The sequence below is a fragment of the Polypterus senegalus genome, chromosome 5 (assembly GCF_016835505.1).
Source record: "Polypterus senegalus isolate Bchr_013 chromosome 5, ASM1683550v1, whole genome shotgun sequence".
Classification (NCBI taxonomy): domain Eukaryota; kingdom Metazoa; phylum Chordata; class Cladistia; order Polypteriformes; family Polypteridae; genus Polypterus; species Polypterus senegalus.
Window position 1 is genome coordinate 22022463 of NC_053158.1, and position 25577 is coordinate 22048039.

Sequence of the window (25577 nt, forward strand, 5' to 3'; positions counted from 1 at the left end):
CTGTAACTAAAACCAAAGTGTAAAACTATGATTTCAGATCAAATCTTTGCAATAATCTGAAGGTGATGTGCAATAAAAATCCCGTCCCGATTTGTACATAAATCCGAAGGCGTAAATCCACTGAAGTCTAGACAAAAGAGTGTTACAGAAACTAAAATGGTAATTCCTGTGAATCAAAAATCAAAAAGGTGTTTTCCCCCAGGGTCTAACATTAAAGTTGTTTGATAATTGAATCCAGAATCTTGGATACTACTCTAAATGCGACATGGTGTTATAAAGTGAAGTATTCATGATGTGGCACATAGTGCCATTGGTAAGGAGCCTCCTAGAAGTGCAGTACATCCAAGCACCACAGTCACAGTATTTCAATGAATCACCAAATTTTGATGACATGCACTTGCAATGAAATGATAAAAGAATTTTTACTGGTTCATAGTTACGCTGTGAATAGAACACATCAATATTTACAGACCCAAGAAGCCTCAAAGCAGCAGGAAGAATTCCCCTGAAGCAAAAAAAAAAAAAAAAAGACCAAACTGGTCCAAATCATAACAGAATGAAACAGGAGCCAATCATTGATGTGACACCTCTCTATGTCTGCATGTGGCTACCTCAGACACTCTGGTTTTTCTCACATAATCCAAAGACATGATGGTTCGATTAACTGATGAATCAGAGCTGGCCACAAGAGTGAGTATGGGTGTGTGGATAAGTGTGACCTATGATGAAGTACAGTCATATGAAAAAGTTTGGGAACCCCTCTTAATTCTTTGGATTTTTGTTTATCATTGGCTGAGCTTTCAAAGTAGCAACTTCCTTTTAATATATGACATACCTTATGGAAACAGTAGTATTACAGCAGTGACATTAAGTTTATTGGATTAACAGAAAATATTCAGTATGCATCATAACAAAATTTAGACAGGTGCATAGATTTGGGGACCCTAATAGAGATATGACATCAATACTTAGTTGAGCCACCTTTTGCAAATATACCAGCCTGTAGACACCACCTATAGCCTTTGATGAGTGTCTGGATTCTGCATGGAGGTATTTTTGACCATTCATCATACAAAATCTCTCCAGTTCAGTTAAATGTGATGGCTGCCGAGCATGGACAGCCTGCTTCAAATCATCCCATAGATTTTCGATGATATTCAAGTCAGGGGACTGTGACGGCCATTCCAGAACATTGTACTTCTCCCTCTGCATGAATGCCTTTGTAGATTTTGAACTATGTTTTGGGTCATTGTCTTGTTTGAATATCCAACCTCTGCATAACTTCAACTTTGTGACTGATGCTTGAACATTATCCTGAAGAATTTGTTGATAATGGATTGAATTCATCCGACCCTCAACTTTAACAAGGGCCCCAGTCCCTGAACACAGCCACACAGCCCCAAAGCATGATGGAACTTCAACCAAATTTGGTAGTAGGTAGCAGGTGTTTTTCTTGGAATGCGGTGTTCTTCTTCTGCCATACAAAGCGCTTTTTGTTATGACCAAATAACTCAATTTTTGTCTCATCAGTCCAAAGCACTTTGGTCCAAAAAGAATCTGGCTTGTCTAAATGAGCATTTGCATACAAACAGCGACTCTGTTTGTGGCATGAGTGCAGAAAGGGCTTCTTTCTCCCTGCCACACAGATGGTCTTTGTGCAAATTGCGCTGAATTGTAGAACGATGTACACATACACCATCTGCAGCAAGATGTTCTTGCAGGTCTTTGGAGGTGATCTGTGGGTTGTCTGTAACCATTCTCACAACCCTGTGCATATGCCGCTCTTGTATTTTTCTTGGACTGCCAGACCTGATGGGTTTAACAGCAACTGTGCCTGTGGCCTTCCATTTCCTGATTACATTCCTTACAGTTGAAACTGACAGTTTAAACCTCCAAGATAGTTTTTTGTAGCCTTCCCCTAAACCACAAGACTGAACAATCTTTGTTTTCAGATCTTTTGAGAGTTGCTTTGAGGATCCCATGCTGTCTGTCACTCTTCAGAGGAGAGTCAAAGGAAAGCACAACTTGCAATTGACCACCTTAAATACCTTTTCTCATGATTGGACACACATGTCTATGAAGTTCAAGGTGTAACGAGCTAATCCAAACAATTTGGTGTTACAAGTAATCAGCATTGAACAGTTACATGCATTCAAATCAGCACAATTACAAGTGGACCCAAATTTTTGCACAGCCAGTTTTTCACATTTGATTTCATTTCGTACAACTAAATACTGCTTCACTAAAAATCTTTGTTCGGAAAACACCCCAGTACTGATAGATAGATAGATAGATAGATAGATAGATAGATAGATAGATAGATAGATAGATAGATAGATAGATAGATAGATAGATAGATAGATAGATAGATAGATAGATAGATACTTTATTAATCCTCAAGAACATTGTACTTCTCCCTCTGCATGAATGCCTTTGTAGATTTCGAACTGTGTTTTGGGTCATTGTCTTGTTGGATCCTGTTCAGTGGATGCAGTGGATTCTCCATGATTGACAGGAGCCTGCTCTGCGCCCGTTGCTCTGCCACAGATGTCAAACTGTCCAGCTCCATGCCTACAATAGAGCCTGACTTCCTCACCAATTTGTCCAGGCGTGAGGCTTCCCTCTTTTTTATGCTGCCTCCCCAGCACACCACCACGTAGAAGAGGGCGCTTGCCACAACCATCTGATAGAGCACCTGAAGCATCTTATTGCAGATGCTGAAGGACGCCAGCCTTCTAAAGAAGTATCTTTGGCTCTGTACTCTCTTGCACAGAACATCAGTATTGGCAGTCCAATCCAGTTTATCATCCAGCTGCACTCCCAGGTATTTATAGGTCTGCACTCTCTGCACACAGTCACCACTGATGATCATAGTGTCCATGAGGGGCCTGGCCCTTCTAAAATCCACCACCAGCTCCTTGGTTTTGCTGGTGTTCAGTTGTAGGTGGTTTGAGTCACACCATTTAACAAAGTCCTTGATTAGGTTCCTATACCCTCCTCCTGCCCACTCCTGATGCAACCCATGATAGCAGTGTTCCCAAGACGTACATACTGAGGTCTGTCTGATAGTTAGATAGTTCACAATCTATGCCACCAGGTATGAATCTACTCCCATCTCTGCCAGCTTGTCCCTAAGGAGCAGAGGTTGGATGGTGTTGAAGGCACTAGAGAAGTCCAGAAACATAATTCTTACTGCATCACTGCCTCTGTCCAAGTGGTGTCAGATGTTGCTTGGAAATGAAAGACATACCACTGTTACCTTTTTTTGTTGAAAGCAGAGTAAATTATTATACAGGCTGAGAGGGGTTCCCAAACCTTTTCATATGACTGCATAAGATGATGAAGGTCAGCATTTGCCTCCTTAAACCCAAAGCTCAGTGCAGCATCCTTATATTCATAATATTAGATTAAACATGAGAGTTTCATAGAAAGCACAGATTGTTGAATAATGTTGTGTAAATAGAAATATGTTAAGATAATTAATAAGCAGAACCAACAATGTTTTCTTCTTTTCTTTAGAACCAAATTTTGTCTCATCTTATGACATCGGAAACTTCACATACTTCTTTTTTCGAGAGATCGCAGTGGAGCATGACTGTGGAAAAACAATCTTCTCCAGGGCCTCTCGCGTGTGCAAAAATGACATTGGAGGCAGGTTCCTCTTAGAAGACACCTGGACAACCTTCATGAAAGCTCGCCTCAATTGCTCCAGGCCTGGTGAAATTCCTTTCTACTATAATGAGTTACAGGACACTTTCTTCTTACCGGAACTTGACCTGATTTATGGCATCTTCACCACAAATGTGTAAGTTACCTAAGTCTGTTTTACAGTGGATTAATAAATCTAATGTGTTCAAAGTATTGTTACTTCTCTAATTACACACTCATTCAATAATTAAATAATCGTCTCCAGTTTCCTGTACTTTATCTATGCTTGCACATTCTCAATGCTGGCAAAAATGAGCAGAATTATTAAAATCTTCATTTTTTATAGTCTTTAGTTTCCTAAGAATGCCTCGTTCCAATGTCTAATACTCCCAGAGTGACAATGTGTCTAGCAACATTGATCAGCGAGTTTTAAGTGTGTATTTTTACAAGTGTTGGATGCACGATTCTAATTGAACTCCAACAGAAACCCATCCAATTTTATGATATGAGCCACAGAAACATTTAATTTAGTTATTTAATTTTCTGAGCAGATCTATGAACTGGTTTAATGACTAATGTTGCATATTCCATTCAGTAAATACTCCTGCAGCTGTTGGCTGTCTTTCATGTGCTCCAAAACTGAAAATACTTGTTCTTCACATCTGCTCAACCAACCTCTTACCAAAATCTTTTTGCTACTTAATATTTACATACAAAATAGAGTTAAAAAAGAAACAGGAGCAGCTGTCGACCATCACTGTGCAAACCTCCCAAGCGTAAGATCACACCGTGTTTTATTGTCTTATTGGCCAATGTGATAGTGCTTTGAGTTGGAACATTTCTGAGTTCTGCAGTGTCTGCCAGGTTTTGGAATATAGAGATTTCAATGCCCAAGGCAATTCGAAAAATAAATTGACTTTTTTTACACAATTTGATATGTCGCAGCCTTCTGGTAAAATCATTTAAATTAATTTCTTCTCCACATCAAGCGACATTCAATAAGCCAAGAATGACAATGTGCAAACAGGATTTTAGATATTTTGCCAAATCTTTTAAAAAAATGAAGTTTCCCATTAGGCTCTTTCCCTCTGTAGGAACTTCGTGTTCAGGAACCAATGAGTTCCTGTACAGTGTAGGCACTGATCACTTGTGATTCCCTAGCCTCTTTCATGTGTTTCGTTCCCATCACACAACAAAAACTGTAACTATGCAAATTATGTGACATTCAAAGAAGAGTGATGTGGTACAAACTGAGAAACATTTGGGAGTTCACAGGAAAAACTAATGCGATGCATTACGCAGAGGACAAAGAAGGAGGCTATGAAGAGTCATGCAGCGGGATCAGGAGATCTTTGGGGACCTATTGCTTCAAAGCAAAGCATTGTGTGGTGCACAACAGAGGTAACTATGAAAAAATGATACAGTGGATGGGTGCCACGTTAGGGAGTTCAGGGAGGAAATTATTGCTTTGATGTGTCATGGTGTGGTGCACCCAGGAGGCAGCTTCGATGATCAATGAGGTGCGAAGTGCAGCACATCTTCACCAATATCTCTCCAAAGTCCATAGTACCAACAGTTTTGTAAGATGGCTCCAGTCATTTTACTTAACCAACCAGCACAATTCACTACCCAAGCCCCAGCCATGATAGTTCCTGGTTGAACAAAAAGTTCATACCCTTAAGTAGAAGCTAAAGAAAAGGACCAGGAGCTACAAATGGCCAGAGTTACTGTGGTGGGAATGTTACTAACGTTTCTGAGTTTCTAAAAAGTGCCTGGTTCCTGAAAAAACAATGTCCTGCTGTGAGAAATCACCTTTAGAGACAAGTATTCTGACCCTTTGCTATGACACTTGAAATGAAACATAATTCAGGTACATGCCATTCCATTGATCAACACTGAGATGCTTTTGTACCTTTCTTGGAATCCACCTGTGGTCAATTTAATGAATTGGTTGTATTTGGGAAAGGCACACACTTGTCTATAGAAGGCCCCATAGTAGACAATGTGTATCAGAGTGAAAAACAAGCCATGAGGTCAAAGAAAAGGCTTGCAGAGCTTAAAGACAGGATTGTATCAAGGCACAGATCTGAGGGAAGGCTACAAAAACATTCTGCAGCACTGAAGGTTCCCAAGAGCAAAGTGGTTTCCATAATTTGTAAATGGAAGACGTTTAAGCCAACCACAACTTTTCCTAGAGTTTGCCAAACTGAACAATTATGGAAGAAGTGCCATGATAAGAGAGGTGACCAAGAACAGGCTGAGCTCCAGAGAAACCATGTGATGATGGGAAAAACCATCACTGCAATACTCCATTGATCTTCATTTAATGACAGAGTGGCCAGGCAGAAGCTTTTCCTGGGCATAAGACACATGAAAGCCCACTTGGAATTTGCAAAGAGGCACACCTAAAGGACTCTCAGACTGTGAGAAAGTAGATTGTCTGGCCTAATGAAACCAAAGTTAGGGTTATGTCTGGAGTAAATTAGGCGCCACTGATCACCTGTGCAATTCCTTTCCAACAATGAAGCATGGTGGTGGCAGCATCATGCTTTGGGGTTGTTTTGTAGCAACAGGGATTGGGAGACTAGTCAGGGTTGAGGCAAAGCTGAACAGAGAAAGGGGTAGAAATATTCTTAATTAAACCTGATCCAGAGTGCTCTGGACCTAAGACTGAGTAATGTCTATCGGCATTAAGCAAAGACAACACAAGAGTGGCTTAGGGATAAATCTGGGAATGTCCTGGAGTTGCACAGCTAGAGTGTGGACTTGAATCCAATCGAACATCTCTAGAGAGATCTAAAAATACCTGTCAAGCAATCCAACCTGACAAAGTTTGAGAGGATCTGGAGAGAGGAATAGGAGAAAATCCTTAAATTCAGGTGTACGACTCTTGTCATGTCATCATCAGGCTAGAATTGCTGCCAAAGGGGTATAAACTAAGAGAAGGAGAGGTTGGGAGCATGCTCTGGTTACAGAGTGTTGCTGCACCCATCACACGAAAAACCATCTGGATTGGGACCTGAGTGCAGCGGGTGACTCCTCAGCACCACACTGGAACAGTATGAGGTTTTTTAGGGTGGCTGGAGTTACAATCCTGCCACCAACCTCCAAGTTTTCCCTAAATGTTGGATGACCTGTTTGCAGGGCTAGATTCAGGTTAACATCATACCCAGGATGGAGCAATCAAATAAGTACTGAATAAAAGATCTGAATGCTTGCCTCAATGGGAGATTTCAGTTTTTTGTCTTTAATACATTTGCAAAAATTTCTAAAACTTCATTTTTTTTGCCATTCTTAGGTACTAAGTGTTGTTTGATGTGAAGTAAAATGAATTTAAATGAAGTTAGTACAAGGGCGCAACATAGCAAAATGTGTAAAAAGTGCAGAGGTCTAAGTACTTTCTGAATCCATTATAGAAAAATAAATAAAGTATAAACTGTTCTTATAGAAGAGGATACTGAAAATAATGAATAATCTACCTTTATGTTTGAAACAGCCTAAATACTCTGTCTGTCCACACCATGGAGGAAAGCTCCTGCCAGTGAGGATTACTTCTCCTTCTGACACTTTCATTGGCATCCCCATGGTTCTGTCTTTACATTAAGGTACACGTGACCAGCCAAATAAGCTTTGCACACTAAATATATGCAAAGATGCACCTACAAGTATTAAATAAAATAAAAATGAACATTACAAATAAAAACAAGTTAGGCAATGTATGGATGGCATTACATTCAATTGTGTTCAGTGATTAAATTAACTGATATGGAAGTTGGAACATTTCACAGTTGTTACTTTTTTGTTTATTAAATAGTTGTGTAACAATAAGTGATATTCAAAAATAATAGAAAAACAGAATGCAATTCCGTGTTTAAGCAAACTACATTAATTAGGTGCTTTTTAACAGCACATTACAATGGAGCTAAAAACGGAGCACAAAGAGGCTCAATGACTATCGTGTTGAAAATGACTTTGATTGATATGTGTTAGTGGTGGAGGGTCTCTGACTAATTGTTGTTCAATTTTCACAACATTTTGGAATGTATATGCAATAGAATAGTATTCAAAACTTAGCAATTAAAAATATCTATTCATACAAAATTACCAATACCAGCATAAAATAAGTAGCAATATTACAGATATTACAGAGATAGATAGATAGATAGATAGATAGATAGATAGATAGATAGATAGATAGATAGATAGATAGATAGATAGATAGATAGATAAAAGGCACTATAAGATATTGTAGATAGATAGATAGATATATAGATAGATAGATAGATAGATAGATAGATAGATAGATAGATAGATAGATAGATAGATAGATAGATACTTTATTAATCCCAAGGGGAAATTCACATAATCCAGCAGCAGTATACTGATACAAAAAAACATTATTAAATTAAAGAGTAATAAAAATGCATGTAAAAACAGACAATAACTTTGAATAATGTTAGCGTTTGCGTAATATATGAAAGGAGAAATGGAACTGCAATAGGTTCCTCATTTAGCTACTAATAATAGTTAAAACAGAGTAATTAGTTTAAATTATTTAAATAAATAAGAACTTGGAAATGAATTGATTTATTGTATAATGAGAATATGAAAGGTACACAATGGGCAAGAAGGAGCTTGCCATGACGTGTATGTGGGGCTGGGAGATCAGGGGCTAGGCGACAGATATCACCTCCCACCTCCAGATGCCACTGTTCATTTTTAAACCCGTCCTCTGTTTATATCAGTTAGGGCAGCTGCTCATTTCCTGGGTTATGAATTTGTTCAAATACCATTTATTATGCAGGCTGATAATGTCGGTTCTTTACAGTAGTAATTTTCACGTGGTATTAGTTCATTCAACTCCGTCTTATATTTACTTACATGACTGCTTTGCCCTTCCATTTATTTCCAAAGAACTGACTTTTTCTGTCCTCTATTAGTTAATTTACCTAAAAGGGCAGGGGAAGGCGCTGCTGTGTAAGCTGTTTACACACATGTGCTCTGTGCGGAATCTGATTCAGTCACATTGGTCATCCGTGAGGCTGTCAGATGAATAACAGAAGATAATTTACAAAATGTACAAGTTCAAGCAACCTTTCTAAAGACAAAATTAAAATAGCAAACTAATTCCTAGTTGAGGCTGTGCAGAACGTTTCTCTATTTTATGATGAACAAGGCTCCAATGCTTTTCATTGGGAAACTTTTTAATTTTAAAACTTTGTACAGTGCGATCTGTTCAGGATATCTGAACAACAATTCAACTGTCTCAATGAATTTCCTTGAAGAATAAGTCTGCCATATCTCAACAAAATTGTTCTACGAGGAGCCGAGTTGTTTCATGTGGACAGACAGACGGACAGACATGGGCTTTCACAATCGGTGCTCCACACATTCTATGTGAATGCTCCTAATTACTTGTGGTACTAATGCTTCCTACTTTTTATTGCATTATGTTAAAATAAGATTTTTATTGTTAAGCAACACAATAGCAATTATGTAGCTCAGCATTTAAAAACTAAAAGTAATAGAAAAAGTATATTCAGTACAAATAATGAAAAAAGTTTGTGTTTTTTTTTGTAAAGAAAATGCCTAATGTTTGTTTATTTAGCATATACTAACTGCTAAAGGTATTGTGAAGATAATAATCTAGGTTTAAAGGAATCCAACACCCAAAAATGATATACTTTAGATTAGATTCATATACTAATATACTTTTAGATCGTAGTGGTGACCAAGAAAAATCTCATGTTTTCATGCACAATGGAGAGAAAAAATTAAAAGCCAATAGTGGGCAATGCTGTATGCCCAAAACTTTCAAAATACATACAGTTTTGCTAAATAACATTAAATAGATACACCCGGATTAATCAGTGCACATTGTAAACATGAAACTAAACCTTCATGGGACTGAAATTTTAAACTGAAGACCTGCTTCTCCCCCTCATTCATTGATCAAAAGCCCCGTTTTCAACTCAAAAAGCCATTCCCATGAGGCTTTAGTCTCCTGTTTATCTCTTTTAGGGCGGATGTTGACTTTTGTCAACAGGAGGGGATGAGGGTGGTAATCAACTGTAAACGATGACAAAGCCCGCCATTACACTTTACTTTGACCCTCTTTGCTAAAAGGAAAGTTAGTTTGGTTGGTCTGACTGAGATTCCCTCTGCTCACGTCAGTAGTGAAGAGCAAACAGCACCAAAAAATGGTATCATCATCTGGCGAGAGATTGAAGCGAAAATACTCAGTGGATGACATTTTGAATATTATCACTGAATTGTACTCTGACTTGTTGGAGTCCGATTTTGATGCAAGTGATCTAGAGATTGAGATCAAAAACAAAAGTGAGGCACCGCCATCAGCTGATCGTGGTGCTGAACACGTTCGTGTAGCTGATAAACCTATGGCAATGATTATACTGGGTGGGCCATCACTTAAAATACAAGAGGTACAAACCAGATTGCATTGCACTGCCGCTGCTGCCAAAGCCTCCCGCCACACAAAGACAACATGGCAGCCAGCCTGCCAGCCGTCATGCTGCCCATGAGTCGCTCGAGCCACAAGACACAGCGAACTGGTGGCCACAGCACACGGCAACAGACATTTTACGCTGATTTACTTGTGAAACTGTTGCTCTGTGTGCTTTCAGAAAACTGCATTTTTTGGAAAAAATATTCAGCCCTCAAAGAGTTAAGATGTGCAGTAGTATATATTTAACATTATTTTAGCAAAAGAACATGCATTTTTCAAATATTGAGAATATGCGGTGTCAAAGTCAGATTCACAAAGCCAGTCCAAATAAAGAAGAATATTTTTCATTGACACATACATGGAGTCACACTGTACATGGAAAGAGATGGCTGACTTACAGATGGTGACACCACTTGTCAGTTACAGAAGTGTGTAAATAGATTAGGTTCTCATGTCCTTGCTAGTTTCTATGAAACAAGATTACACTAGATTATAGTGGTTTTCATATCAATATTTGTCCTTGCAGAGAAGTAGCAGCGGGACTGTGTCACAGACTAACAGACTTTAATTAAAATGCTTTCTGAAAATGCTAAAGACAAACACTAACAATTAACAAGGACAGAAGTCATTCAATATAATCAATTAGTGAAAATCATATTTATCAGTAAAAAACTCTCCCAATGGTCATGTGGATTATGTGATACGAGTAATGGGGCATTTTTGTTTCTTTTTCATTTGCTCTCGTACAGCATTGGCCGCTGTAGGCTTCCATTGTAACATAAACTATTCTTCTCTCCATTCTGCATGAAATTTTTTTTTTTATTGGCCACCACTTTAAACTACATGGGGTATGTGACATATAAAAAAAAATCTTTTTTGGGTAGAGTATTCCTTTATGCCCAGTCCTGGCACTAGATTAGAATTTAGTTATAAATAATTCAGAGTTAGAAGAATGTGTAGAAGGAACGGACCTGCAAACGGGGAAGAAATGCATACTGATTCTAATTGCTGCTCAGCTGGCTGCCCCTGTTTATGCACAGCACTCAGTTACCCTGCCACATGATATTTCAATTTAATAGTTACTGTATCTGCGACAATATTCATGCTATTCAAAAACTCTAAATTGCAGTATCTGGTGAAGCTTTATCTCCTACTTACAGAGCTGAGCAATTCTGATTTCTTACCGCATGCTTTAGATCGTCTTAGGCTGCAATAAACATAACTCTGTTGGACAGAAAGAATGTGTGCATTTGCTGACTTCATTTTTCCCCCTCAATTCTTTCCCTCAGAAACAGCATTGCCGCCTCAGCAGTGTGCGTTTTCAATCTGACTGCGATTACCCAAGTGTTCAATGGACCTTTCAAATACCAGGAGAATTCTCGCTCTGCCTGGCTGCCCTATCCCAACCCCAACCCCGACTTCCAGGTAAATATCAACAAACAAAGCAATACAGTAAATCAAGCTTGGCTTACTTAATAGCATATTGGGTTTTGTTGTGCCATAAAGACTTTTCAGTTACCTCATGATTGTATTGTTACAGTTCATTACTCTGAGTTTTTGCCGTGATCTTTCTAATAGGATAAAGAAAAACATTATGTGATAATTAAATGATTGTGGCCTTTTCATTTCCGTGTTGCAGGTATATGAAGGATATAATGGTCTGACTAGGTGCTGCCAAAGGAGGCATAAAGCACTGGAATTTATACTCGGTCACTCCTTAACTCTAGGCTTTGCAAAGCACAACCATGAGAATTATAGACTCAGGGGAAAGTAAATGGCATTGGCCAGCATGCCTGGGTAAGGAAGGGACGGAAAGGTTCATAATTTATTATCTGTCATCCTTTCCTGACACCTGCCAGTTATATTTTAGCAACGCAATGAAAGTGAAGTAATCTCAATAGGCTATTCTAGACTGGAGAGTCAAAAGTGATCTTAAAATGGACATGAATAATAATTGTTAAGGTAGCTCAAGCTTGCAATAAAAAAATAAAATAAAATAAAGCAAAATAAAAAATAAAATGATGACTAGCCGGCTAAGACTTGAAGCCCATGATTTCTCATCCCATTACTGAGACTGACAGTCACTGCTGCTTGTTCATTCTAAGTAGTTTCTCACTTGTTGACCGAGTTTCTGAAAAAAATCAAGAAAAGTGTTTCACCATAGAAATAATCCATCCCCCATAAGCCATATTTAAAAGGCACTTATTTCTGGTGGGTAGTGCAGAAAAAAAGGACTTTTTTATATTACCCTCTATACCTATGAAGTTTTCTGTCAAACAAACTGCCTGTGTGAATGCCTTTTAACTACTTAGTCTCACAACATGTAAGTCTAACAAATGCCCCAACCTACGTATTTCCGTCTTTTTCAAGTCAACATGTCAACCTTTTTTCTGCCTACATACTGTAAATTACCATTCTGGCTACATACCTGCTTGGCTTCCGTCCTATCTACTTACCTTTTTCCCCACAACATTTTTTAAACCGGTCTATTTACATATCCACCTACCATTGCAATTCTCAGCCTAGACACCAGCCCCAGATTAACAGCCAGCCTGTCTATTTTTTGAAATACAATTTACATTAAACAGAATATTTCAGATAGTCTGGATCACCTTTCTGTTGGTATCTCATCACAACCGATTCACAGAGGATGACAAATATGCTGTTTTACTTTTCTCCAACCTGGCACAGATGGCTAATAAAAACCCTTATGCCAGTATTGTCTGTAAACAATGGTTCAACATTTAACAAGCCGTGTCAGCAAAGCTGATCCCCAAGGTACTTGACTTGGGATAAAACATAAGAAATCTCACAAATGACAGGAGACCATTCAACCCATCAAGCCCGTTTTTTTAGCTAATAAGTAAGCTATCCCAATATCTCATCCAGATACTTCTTAAAGACTGTCAAGGTTTCTGCTTCAACTTCAGCATGTTCAGGAATTCATGTTATTTTTGGGGTTGCTCAATCTGGATTCCGCAGTGGTCGCTCAACCAAGAATGCACTGTTATCAATTATAAATTGTCTAAGATCTATTTGAGATGTTTTTCTCTTCCCCTGTCTTTATCCTTCTTCACCTTTCATCAGCTTTTGCTGCTGTAATTCCTCCTGGCTTATCGCTTCCTTCTATAATCTCAGAATTTGTGGTTCTGCCGTGGACTGCTTCAAGTCCTTCCTTTCTGACCAATCCTTTTGTGTCATCTTGGTCTAACTCCTCGTCTTCTCCACATGAACTCTCCTCAGGTGTACATCAAGGATGGGTGCTGGGTCCACTTCTCTTTTCTCTCCACATTCACTCCTTAGGCATTGTTATTTCTTCTCATAGCTTCTCCTACCACCTCTTTGTTGATGATGCACAGATCTTCCTCTCATTTCTCTCTTACAACACATATTTTTCAGCCCAGATACCCAGCTGTCACTCTGCCATCTTATCATAGATGAATGCTCATAACCTTAAATGTAGTATTTTAAAGCCAAATATTCTGTACTTACCTTCTCATTCTCATTCCTTGGATGTCACCCTGTTACCATCGGTCATGGTCAGAAATCTTAGTGTGAGTCTGGGCTCCTCACTTTCATTTATCAAATATTCTATATTTGCTGTCACAAAAACCAAAGACAGGAGTTATGAAAAGGTTTGGGGTAGCCACCTGTATAATGTCCCCTGGCTACAAAATGGGTTAATTGATTGCACTGATGTGCACAGATCAGAGTCCAAGATAGAACTGATGAATTTTGTAGAAAATGGCTGCTTTAAAGACCAGAAACGGAAGTGAAATCATCAAGGGCGGAAGGGTCCTCTTCCATAGGCTTGGACCCAGACGTGGCATCATCAAAAGGGCCGGAACCAGAAGACTCTTCGTCCATGGGTTCTACACCGGAAGTGACATCATCCAAGGGCATGGAACCGGAACTGACATTGTTATGCTCAGAAACAGAAGTGATGTCATCATGGTTGGAACCGGAAGTGACATCATCAGGGCCAGGTGGAATTTCCTGTGAACGGACTGTAGGAAATTGATAAAAAAGGGCCGGAAACGGAAGTGACATCATCGGGGCCAGGTGGAATTTCCTGTGAACGGTCTACAGGAAAGTGAGGAAAAAGGTCAGGGCACTCTGCCACCGCCTGGTCTGGCGAAAAATTACTCTCATTTAGACCCTTTAGCTGCCTCCCATACGCATGTGTGTGACATTGCTTATTGACCCTATCATGTTGTTTCTTTCTTCATAAAATTTAAAGGATTCAAGCCTTCCTCACTAATTATGCCACATAACTCCATGTTGAGGCATCTCTGTCCTGGTGGGACTTCCTTCAACTGCTATCCAGCCTCACCAGCTCCTCCAGAATGCTGCTGCTCGACTGGTGTTGTTTCTTCCTTGTTTCACTTCTACTACTCCTCTACTGTCTCTTCACTGACTTCCTGTTGTTGCAGCTAAATTACTACAAATAAATAGTGAAAAAGTAGTTTTTAGAGTGGGCAATTTACCAGTCACTGATCAAGTCTTTTGAAGTGAAAATCTGCGGAATTAGATCAGAGGCTGATCATTCGAAGCATCACAGGCAGTATTGATCATCAAATGTCACAAAAACATTTTTTAGCAGGGAATATTCTGTATTCACTGGTGACATTGTTTTCCAAATATATTCCTGGAAATCCATCCTTCTACTGGCTTAGATTAACTTTATCCCCAGCATCCCAGTATGCTTTGCAAGGCCAATGTGACATCACAGAGCTGTAGCAGCCACACACAGAATTTTCATACACGCATATGGACTGCTACTTTGCGCGGGACCTGTTCCAGTTGATTTTCACTCTGCATACATTTAAAAACAATCCAAATAAAAAAAACATGCAGTATTTTAATTTGAGATGTACATTAGCTGACCCTATCAACAACATTGTGAGTACTGCCACCAGATACTGCATAAAACACTGATCCCTGTGCACTTGCCCAGTGCCTCGTGTGGCACTGCATCGCTGATTATGCATGCACGATTAGCAAACTGCAGTGACAAAACAAACAATAGAAGAGCCCTAACCCCTACCCCTTTTCACGTTAAAATGAGACCCTGTTAAAAATAACAATAACAAAAGACTTTTTATTATTTACAAGGAGTTTCGATCTTCTTGATAGAAGGAAAATGTGCAAAGTATCTGCACAGATACATGGAAAGCAAAAAACATTACAGCTGGACCCAGGGATGCGTCTTCAAACATTGGTCAGAGCCAGTCCCACGCAACACACAACATCAGCACAATAAAACATATTTATTGTATGTTTATTATGTATACATATAATATACTGTATATTAACATATTGCAAGCTTGTGGCCATTTGTTGTATTTTGTTTGTGGTTGTCGGCATCTTTTGTTGCTGCCTAACAGCTTAGATCACATTTTTGGCCTAAATAATCAGTCCGGCATATTTGGCTTATACTTCCCTAGCAATTTGAGACATCTAACACACCACTGCACCATTATAAATGACTCAAAACCAGTTCAGCTCCTCCTTTCCCACTAACTTCAATGCATTTTGTGAACTTTTGCAAAAATCCCAAACATTTCTGTGATTTTGCAAACTACACTAATCACTAATATCCATGGAGAAAAAAAATATAGAGGACAGATTGAAGAAAATAGGAGAAGGACAGGAGCAATAGGTTCCACTATAATTTTAAATACAGATTGCAATTTAACGTAAGTATATTGTGTGGGAGGTTCCTTATTTAAGCTTCGTTAAAGCTACATTTATAGACAGTGTTAACTAGGAGAACCTTGGGTCAGACACCAAAGTCAAAATGCTAACCAATCTCGCATTTGTAAATAGATTAAGAATTCTTTCCCCGAAAATCATTCAGAAACTCCAAATTACAGAAATGTGCTAACCAATAATCTTGGATGCCAGCTTATAAAGCGTTCTGGAGATACCATCAATTGACACCTTCTAGCAATTGAAGGCTGTATCGTAACAATGACACCACAAAAATATGGATTTTTTTCTGGATATTCCAGTTTCCTTCAATACTCCAAAGACTTGCACAATTGGTGGGTGTAAGTGTACATGAATATTCTGAAATGGACAGACAACCCATTCAGGGCTATTTTTGTCGTGTGCCAAAGTCTGTTGAGAAACATTCTGACTTTCTTGTAAACATTTGGTACAGAAATTGTATAAAAAATATTCTGCATTATGGCATCCATCCATCTATCACTCCATCCATCTTCCAAACTTGCTTATACAAAGCAGTGTCACGGGGAAGCAGGTGCCAATTCTAGTAAGCACTAGGTGGTTAGTTCATATGAAAACAATAACACTTTTATTTATGGAATTTAAACAGAAATTATGAGACATTATTTCATTGCTGGGAAAGCTAACATTGGCCATCTTTGTATTTTTGCCAGTGTGTTAAAGAGTGTGATCAGAGTTAACTCCTTCCCAGAACAGTCCCATACGTCAGCCCTAATTTATCCTTATCCTTCTCCTACAATTCCTATGTGACAAATTTTTTAGTGTTGTATCCTATGTGAACATCGCACTGTGTAAGTTGTTGCTCCCACTGCCCTACTACGGGGTGCACCAGTCACTTTGGTTCACTTTAAAAGAGACATCTGACCAATCAGATGTACGGTGACTGTGAAGCTCCCTTAATGGCAGTAGCACTGGTCCCTTGCCAGCATGCAGGTTGTATAGAAAACTTGCTTTAGCTTTTACTGAACCTGGCAGAGCTGTGTCTTGAGTTAAAATGTAGCCCTCTGACTGAAAGCAACCAGTCCAGTACCTTCAGCTCAGAAAAAAGAAAACAGGTTTACATTCTGATTTTGCAAATTATTATTCAACTGTCCATGACACTGTCAGTAACATAGCTGAGGGATATCCACTTAACATTTTTCAGTTGGTGTTAGTTTTTTGTGTCGTGTAAGGTGGTCTGCCTGAAGTATATATATGACTTCAGTATATGTGTCAGGTTTGTCACGTGTTTCATTAATTTTGTTTAATTGTTTAATGTTTTTAATTTGTATATTTGGTTTTTTTTTATATTTCGTTTTTATTAGGTGAGGTCATTTTGTCAGCATTTTGTGTATGCTTATGTCCAAGGTCGCCACTATTCTGTGCATTTGTTTTCCTGGGTAATGCCATTTTCTGTTTCTGGTTGCCATGGAGCTCTTTGGTTGCTATGCATGTAAGTCACATGCCATGGGACTCGTGACATCATGACAGCCATGATCTACATCAGTGGTCCTCAATCGCAGTCCTAGGGGGCTGCAGTAGCTGCAGGTTTTTGCTTCCACCAATTAATTAGAACTCACTTATTTGCTGGTAAAATGTTGTATTTTTTGGGCTTCATTTATGTTAACTCACCTGGTACAATTCTTGTCATGTCATATTCTAACCTGCTTAATTTAGACCATGGTTGGTGGGGTGTTGGAGTCTATCTCAGCTAGCTTAGGGTGCAAGGTAGGAGCATACCCAGGACAGAGCGCACGTCCTTTGCAGTATTGTTTATTTTAGTTTTAAAACACTGCAATTTGGTTTGAATTGTTTTCTATTTTCTTAATAAGCCACTAGTTAATAATGAGATGCAAATGACTGAGGGGCCCCCATAAATTTCATCTATTTAACACTCTGTGTATATTTCATGAAGTTTCTGTGTTAGTACAATGTTTCAAATAAATGAGAAAGAAAATGGAAAAGCAAAGATGTATAAACCTGTTTTGGTCGACAAAAACTATGGGTAATGTTCTCAGAAAAGGAAAATCTACAATATGGAATAATGAAAGTATTAACAGGCCATAAAATTTGAATAGATAGATAGATAGATAGATAGATAGATAGATAGATAGATAGATAGATAGATAGATAGATAGATAGATAGATACTTTATTAATCAAGTCTCATTACCAGCAGCACTGGTGTTTCATCATGTAAGGTCTTATGGTGACTCCATTTTCTCCTTGTATACTCTTTATTCACTCAAGCACCCCCAACAAACACCCCACCCTCCCGGGCATACTTCGCGCCAGCCACTTTGTGCCTCTGCCACTCGCGTTATGGGGGGGAATGCATGCCGAGGAGATGCAGACAGATCAGCTGCTGCCGAGCTGCGTGTTCTGCTTGTTGCGCTGTGTGTCGATCATTTAAAAGCCTCTACAGCAGCTGTCCTTTGGTCTCACTGCTTTGTCTTGTGGGATGTTAAAGTTTCTCTCGTGGGACGTCAAAGTGTCTTTCAAGAAGATCACATCTCGACACAAGTTTGTTTTATTATAATAGAGAGATGTCTAAAATCTCATAGACTTAGCACTCTGTGGTCAGGGGTTTTAGCAATTCTTCTCCCCTTCCCCTCTACATCTGCAACCTCAGTCAATTAGACAAAGTAAAGAATCAGCCAGGAGTTAAGTTAAATACTGTAGTTAATTATGTATTATTGATAAACCTTCCCAAAAATATGGAAGCAGAATACAATGTGAATATTGGCAAAACCCCCTTACAGCCTAAGTACTGTAGCAGTGCACCTTGCATCCATAGGCGGCTCTCGACTTATCTTCAGCTACCACATGGTCTTTAAATGGAGTAATGAAATAGACCACATGCCTGTCTCAATATGGCTGAAAAGATAGAGTTGTCGTCATCCTGGTCTTCTTTTTATGGCCAGATGGTGAGAAAGAGAGAGTAGGGGGGAGGTAAAGGCAGGGTGACCAACATTATACCATTCCTACCACAAAAACACATAATCCAATGGGGCGTCGTAGTAAAGAATGGCCTCCGATTCAAAACCAATCATCAACAGCCATACTTTGGACCAATTGAATTCACGTATAACTCATCCCCCCAGTTGCTTTGTTTAGTCAGTTTATGGCCTTCCTGCGGTGGGTGGCTTATAATCTCTAAGCCCAAACACAGTCACTGCTGGCAAGCTGGTCTGATGCCGTATCCCCCTCACCATAAATTTCACATCCTGACTCAATTCTAGACTTTGTGTGGTGGTGGGTTAAGTAAACAGCAGAGCACCGATATACCCCTCGAAACATTAAAATATATTTGCTTTGTCCAACTTACAAATAAAGACATAAAAAATATTTATCAACTTATATGTTCACCACAATTGGCTTCTAATTAGAAAACTGGTCGGAACAAAAATCAGCAGCCACTGCAGCACCGTGATTGAGGACCTGCTGATCTACAACATTGCTGCCTACACTGACCAGCATCCAAAATTGAAGATTATCTTGTTTACTCATTGTGGCCAGTAGAGGGCACTCCTGCCACCCAAACCCGGCACAGACAGATGCAGGACACAAATTCAGCACACATGCTTTTATTTATTTTTATTCTTTTTCCACATGGGAAACACCTTCTCCCATTTCCCCATCTGTACAGCACATTTCAAGCACGCCAATAGACTGCATATGCACTGCATAGTTTATTTTCTTCTTTTTCTTTCATTCTCTTCCTCTCTCTTTCTCTTTCTTTGCCTCCGCTCCTCCTCCAGCAAGCTTTGTCCACCTCTTCCCGTCTCTGGCTCTCAGAGTAGTGGCGGCTGGCACCTTTTATAGGGCACCCAGAAGAGCTCCAGGTACTTGAGGTGCTTCTTCCAGCAGCAATTCAGGGGTGTGGTGGAAGTGCTTCGACCAAGGGCTCTGTAATTCTCCTGTTGCCCCCTGGTGGTGGCCATGGGCCCCAGCAGTGTTGCGCTTCCATGCTCCAATCCCGTGCGTGGGACTGCCCCCTAGTGTTCTCTTAATGTCCCGGATAAGCTCTCTCACCCGGTCCTTCCAGTATAGAGGCGTCCCAGCAGGGCAAAGGGTCTGGTCGTATGCCACACCATGTATTGTATCAGATACCTGTTTGCTTGTTGATCGTTCTTTGCCATTTTCCACAAACTCAAAGCCTTGTTTATTTCTGTCGCATTGAGTAAAATTAATATTTCAACAGGGCACATCTTATGTCCTTGAATTCTTAACACTATTCCAGTGAGTTCTCTGGAGTTGCTGCATGTGGAATTACTGACAACATGGGTGAAAGTTGAGGGAGTGCATTCTAATACTGCCTTTATAGGAGAGAATTCAAAAATATATTGAAAAAAATGCCATTATGAATCACTATAAGTCCCGCAAGCCTTGTGTAGTCCCACAATGGCTCTGGGAGAATCTGGTAATCCAAGTCTTAGATGAATCTGAATCCAAAATCATTTCTGAAACCCATATTATTTCTATTGTGCATTTTGCCATTTTCATGGTTTTTAGCTGTCTGCTGTAATAAGACTGGGTGGGAAAATTAATAACTGAATTATTTTCGTTTATGTTTTTTGAAATTTTAATATACTTTGTTACCAGTAACATTTATAATTGCATCCATTAGTATGAATGACCAAAAACGCCCCCGAGTAAACTTTGGGGTTATGCAGATCTATTTTAATACATTACCCTCCAAAATGAAAGCCATAAAATTTAATGTATATCTTTATAAACCAATAAACCACAAGTAAAAGTTATGTTTTTGCCCAAATTAACAGCCATTTAAATGCAAAGCAATATTTTTGGGGACAGTAAATTTTCATTTACCTCAGCTTTTTCTTCGAAAGTGCATTATACTGTAAATATCTGCCTCTAATGAAAAAATTTCATATCATCATTGCAGTGATTAACTATTATAGAAAACAAAAGGATTATAAAACAAAATGAATACTTTAATAACATTTCTTAAATTAAATCTCAGTCAAAGTATTCAGACATTATTAGAAACTTCTTTAAAAAATGTGATTGCATTCTTTTATTAGCTGGATGTGAAATGTGTGAAAATGGTAAAAGGAATAAATGTAACGTAGTGGAAGGTAGCCAGTTTCTATCCTTTTTTAGATCTCAAGTGAGTGATGTTCTATCCAGGCAGTCATATATTCTACTTTTCTTCTTCTTCTTCTTTTGGCCGATCCTGTTAGGGGTCGCCACAGTGGATTATCTTCTTCCATATCTTTCTGTCCTCTGTATCTTGTTCTGTTACACCCATCACCTGCATGTCCTCTCTCACCACATCCATAAACCTTCTCTTAGGCCTTCCTCTTTTCTTTTCCCTGGCAGCTCTATCCTTAACATCTTTCTCCCAATATACTCAGCATCTCTCCTCTGCACATGTCCAGACCAACGCAAACTCACCTCTCTGACTTTGTCTCCCAACCGTCCAATTTGAGCTGACCCTCTAATGTCCTCATTTCTAATCCTGTCCATCCTCATCATACCCAATGCAAATCTTAGCATCTTTAACTCTGCCACCACCAGCTCTGTCTCCTGCTTTCTGGTCGGTGCCACCGTCTCCAACCCATATAACATAGCTGATCTCACTACTGTCATATATATATATATATATATATATATATATATATATATATATATATATGTCACAATAATGAGATATACTCTGATAAAGGTTTGGGGCAGCCACCCGTATATTCTGGTATCCTGGCTGCAAAGTCGTTTTTTATCACAATAAATAGCACTGATGTGCATACAAATGAGTCCAAAACAAGACTGAGGGAAAAGGGAAAAAGGGCAGGCTTTTAAAAGGGGAAGACAGCAAGTGAGGTCATAAGGATCGGGCCCATGTTCTTCATTTATTGGATCGAGCCCGGACGTGACATCACAGGGGCCAGAGCCGGTAAGGTCTACTTCCGTTGGCTCGGTCCCGGAAGTGACGTCAAGAGAGCCAGGTGGAATCTCCCGGGAATGGCCTACAGGAAAGGGAGAAAAAGAGTCAGAGCACTCTGCCACATCCCGGCATGCCTCATAACTGCCTTCACTCAAGCTCTTTAGCTGCCTCCCATGCGCACGTGTGTGACAATATATATATATATATATATATATATATATATATATATATATATATATATATATATATATACACATTCCACTTTTATTAATACAATATAAATTGATTACATTTTGCATTTGTGTTTCCTTTTTTCAGCTGGACTGTAAACTATGTGGCCTGCCATTTTTATGACAGCAAATGACCGTTTGCCCATAACATGCTTACTTATGGAGTGACAGGAAGAAAATTTCGGAAGGCAGCCGCTCTCTGATCTAATTAGAGCTTCAGCTTTCTGATTTCACATTTCGGTGGTGCTACTGGCTAAGCAGAGCTTGGAATTATATTGCTGTGCGCTGGATTATCATTTTAATGAAATGTTTTGCAATATTCCACTTTAATCTCTTAACTTCACCCGTAAACAGATAAAACTTATAATAACTTCAGTGATGACTTTTAAGCAACGCCAGGGTGTTTTTTTTTCAGAGGCACAGGATACAATATAACTGTGTGGTTTACATTTAATGCATGCAAGACAGGGGAGTTTTCCATTGAAAATATGTAAAGTCTACATAAATTTTAAAATTTTTACAATGAAAGTCAGGACTCTCGAAGGCCAGTGAGGAAACATTTAATAACTGGCTAAAACATAATCACAACTGTTAACAGCCAACAAGTATGAGTAACAGCAGGAGTCTTTATTCCCCGGCATAAAGTCTCTATTAGTCCGTGTTCTACCCTTGGCTGGGGCTCAAACCTTTGCTTTCTTTCTTCTTTGTTTATTATTGATTCATTTGTTTGTATTTATTTTATTTATGTTTACTTGCATTTTTGATCTTGATTGCGTATCATTGCCTTTGTGATGTGCCTTGTGTTTTCTGGGTGATCCTTTCACCTGCCCATCACTGTCAGGGACTCCCCACAGACCATTATAGACGAAGGCTTCCCACATTTCCTGGTCATTCATTTTGAAAGCTCTAGGGAGTGGTAGTTCTTGTGTTTTTTTTGTGTGATTTGCTTGTGTTTTTATTATTTTCTGGATTTTTGAACCTGTGCTCTGTTTTCTTGACTTCGCTTTGGATTTGTGATTTTGGACTTGTTTGCCTGGGATTGTGTTGCTTTCGTGGACAATTTGCTTTTGCCATTTGTGCTCCACAGAGCTTCTTGTGAAATAAATCTTTTATTTTATAAGCACTCTGTGTTTGTGCTTATATCTAGCTGGTGTTTGGCAGTAAATCACCCTCTAATGGGCATTTTTGGAACTGTTTGGAAATTACATGTGTTGGGTCTCCTAGTTTATAACATACTATATGTACTACTAGCTGTCCCTGCAGCTCTGCCCATGTAGTAATATCGCTAACTAAGCGGAGGCAAGGTAAACACCAAAACGTGGCCCAAGGTAGACCGATTCGAATGGAGGCTAGCACATGAGTGAGAAGGGCCCTGCACGGCTCTCCACTCCTGACATCACGCTTACCCTTCCCCTCGGCCTGCAACCTCTGTCTTGGATTAGCAAAAATATGTTGCTCCTGCAAGCGAACTATGATACTTAGCATGATGAGTGAAGTTGCAAAATCAACCAGAATGTTCAAGCAAATTAGAGAAAAAAACCTGATCTGAATACATTAAGTAATTCTCTCATTTGCTAGCTTAGCTGGAGGCAAGGTATGTTCTGAGACTGACGTGTGAGTGAGAAGGGCCCTGCCTGGCTCCCCACTCCTGACGTCATGCTTTCCCCTCCCCTCAGCCTGCAGCTTCTGTCTTGAATTAGCGTTGATAAATCGCTCCTGTAAGCGAACTATGATACTAAGCGCGATGACAGAAGTTGCACAGAAAAAAACCCAATCTAAATCTGTTAAGTAGTTCTCTTGTGAAAAACGGAACAGACAGACATTGGATTTTATACAGTATATACAGAGATGAGGACTCCCTGTGGGTCTGTGGTAGTAGTAGTAGTGTGGTCTCCCACTTTGTGGCTGTAATACTGTTGTTCTTATAGAATTTTAAACAATATTTTTAACCAATACATGATATATTTTTTTAATTTAGTACAAGTATATACTCGTATGAAGCTATAGTAATGAATCATTAAACTTAAGGGTAAGGATTGAATGTAACCAAAGGGTTAACCAAATGTTGCTTTAAGCCTAGGCACCTGAGGCTTTTGCCTCACATTAGAGGAGCCACCAAGATAGCTGCTAAGGTTAAAATGAAGTAGATGTGTAGTGAGCAGCCCCTTCAAAAGCGAGGATGAACTAGTGAGAAAGTCTAAACACCCCTATTTTGAACTGGTGATAAGATCAATGGGCAAACCCGGAAGACACATCAATGAACCAATGTTCCGAAAAATGAAAGAACTGGCTTTTATAAAAGCTTACTGGTGTCTATAGATGATTGGTTAAGATAACAGAATTCTGCATATTAAGTGTTAGAGGGTTGATTTGTTTCGAATATTGTTTTGTTAAACTTGACTTGCATGTATGGAATGTTATTTGATTTAAATAAAATCAATAAAATGCAAAAAAAAAAGAGTTAGATGACATGATCTGTTAAATAAAGTAAAGGTAACAGAAAAGTATAAAAGGGAATGAATTGTTTAATCAAGTGTGACTCCATGGACTGAGACATTTGTGCGTTTCTGTGTGCAAATAAAGAATTGTTCTGCAATCTCATCTGAGTCAGCGACTGACTTCTTTAAATATAGAGAAAAGTTTTTTCCACAATATTCTTTGATGCTTCCACTTCACAATAACAGCACTTACAGATGACCAGAGCTGATCATGTAAAACAGAAATTTCAAATACTGACTGGCTAAGATGGAGTCAGGAGTCAGTGAGCTCTTTGGCATGATGCATTTTACCGACAATGTTTGTCAAAGGAGATTGTATGGCTATGTGTTGGATTTTATGTACCCGTTAACAATGCTAACAATTCGGAAGGGTATCCGCATACTTGTGGCTGTATACTGTATGTTTTTTCTTGGGCTTATGTGTCTTTTATTGTTTCTTTTTCTTTATTTTTAAGCAGGTTTTATGTGTTTGTGTAATTATTGTTTTGTTATTCAGTATCCATGTATCTGTTATTCTTCTCTAATTGTCATGTCTCGGTCAGGGTTCTTCCCACTGGCTGGGATTCAAATTCATGTTTTATGTCTGTTTTTTCGTTTTGGATTCTTTGACTCATGCTTATGTGCATCATTCTTTATTTTTGGTTTTGTCTACAGTGGTGTGAAAAACTATTTGCCCCCTTCCTAATTTCTTATTCTTTTGCATGTTTGTCACACAAAATGTTTCTGATCATCAAACACAATTAACCATTAGTCAAATATAACACAAGTAAACACAAAATGCAGTTTTTAAATGATGCTTTTTATTATTTAGGGAGAAAAAAAATCCAAACCTACACTGCCCTGTGTGAAAAAGTAATTGCCCCCTGAACCTAATAACTGGTTGGGCCACCCTTAGCAGCAATAACTGCAATCAAGCGTTTGCGATAACTTGCAATGAGTCTTTTACAGCGCTCTGGAGGAATTTTGGCCCACTCATCTTTGCAGAATTGTTGTAATTCAGCTTTATTTGAGGGTTTTCTAGCATGAACCGCCTTTTTAAGGTCATGCCATAGCATCTCAATTGGATTCAGGTCAGGACTTTGACTAGGCCACTCC

The 25577-nt window shown here is 39.0% G+C and overlaps 1 protein-coding gene across 1 annotated transcript in view; it reads left to right on the plus strand.

Moving 5' to 3' along the window:
- sema5a (sema domain, seven thrombospondin repeats (type 1 and type 1-like), transmembrane domain (TM) and short cytoplasmic domain, (semaphorin) 5A) overlaps window positions 1–25577 on the plus strand; it is a 788567-nt gene that overhangs the window by 504321 nt on the left and 258669 nt on the right. Inside the window, exons 8-9 of the mRNA XM_039754371.1 lie at window positions 3520–3805; window positions 11404–11539. Coding sequence (XP_039610305.1) covers window positions 3520–3805; window positions 11404–11539 — 422 coding nt within the window. The remainder of the gene's footprint in view (window positions 1–3519; window positions 3806–11403; window positions 11540–25577) is intronic.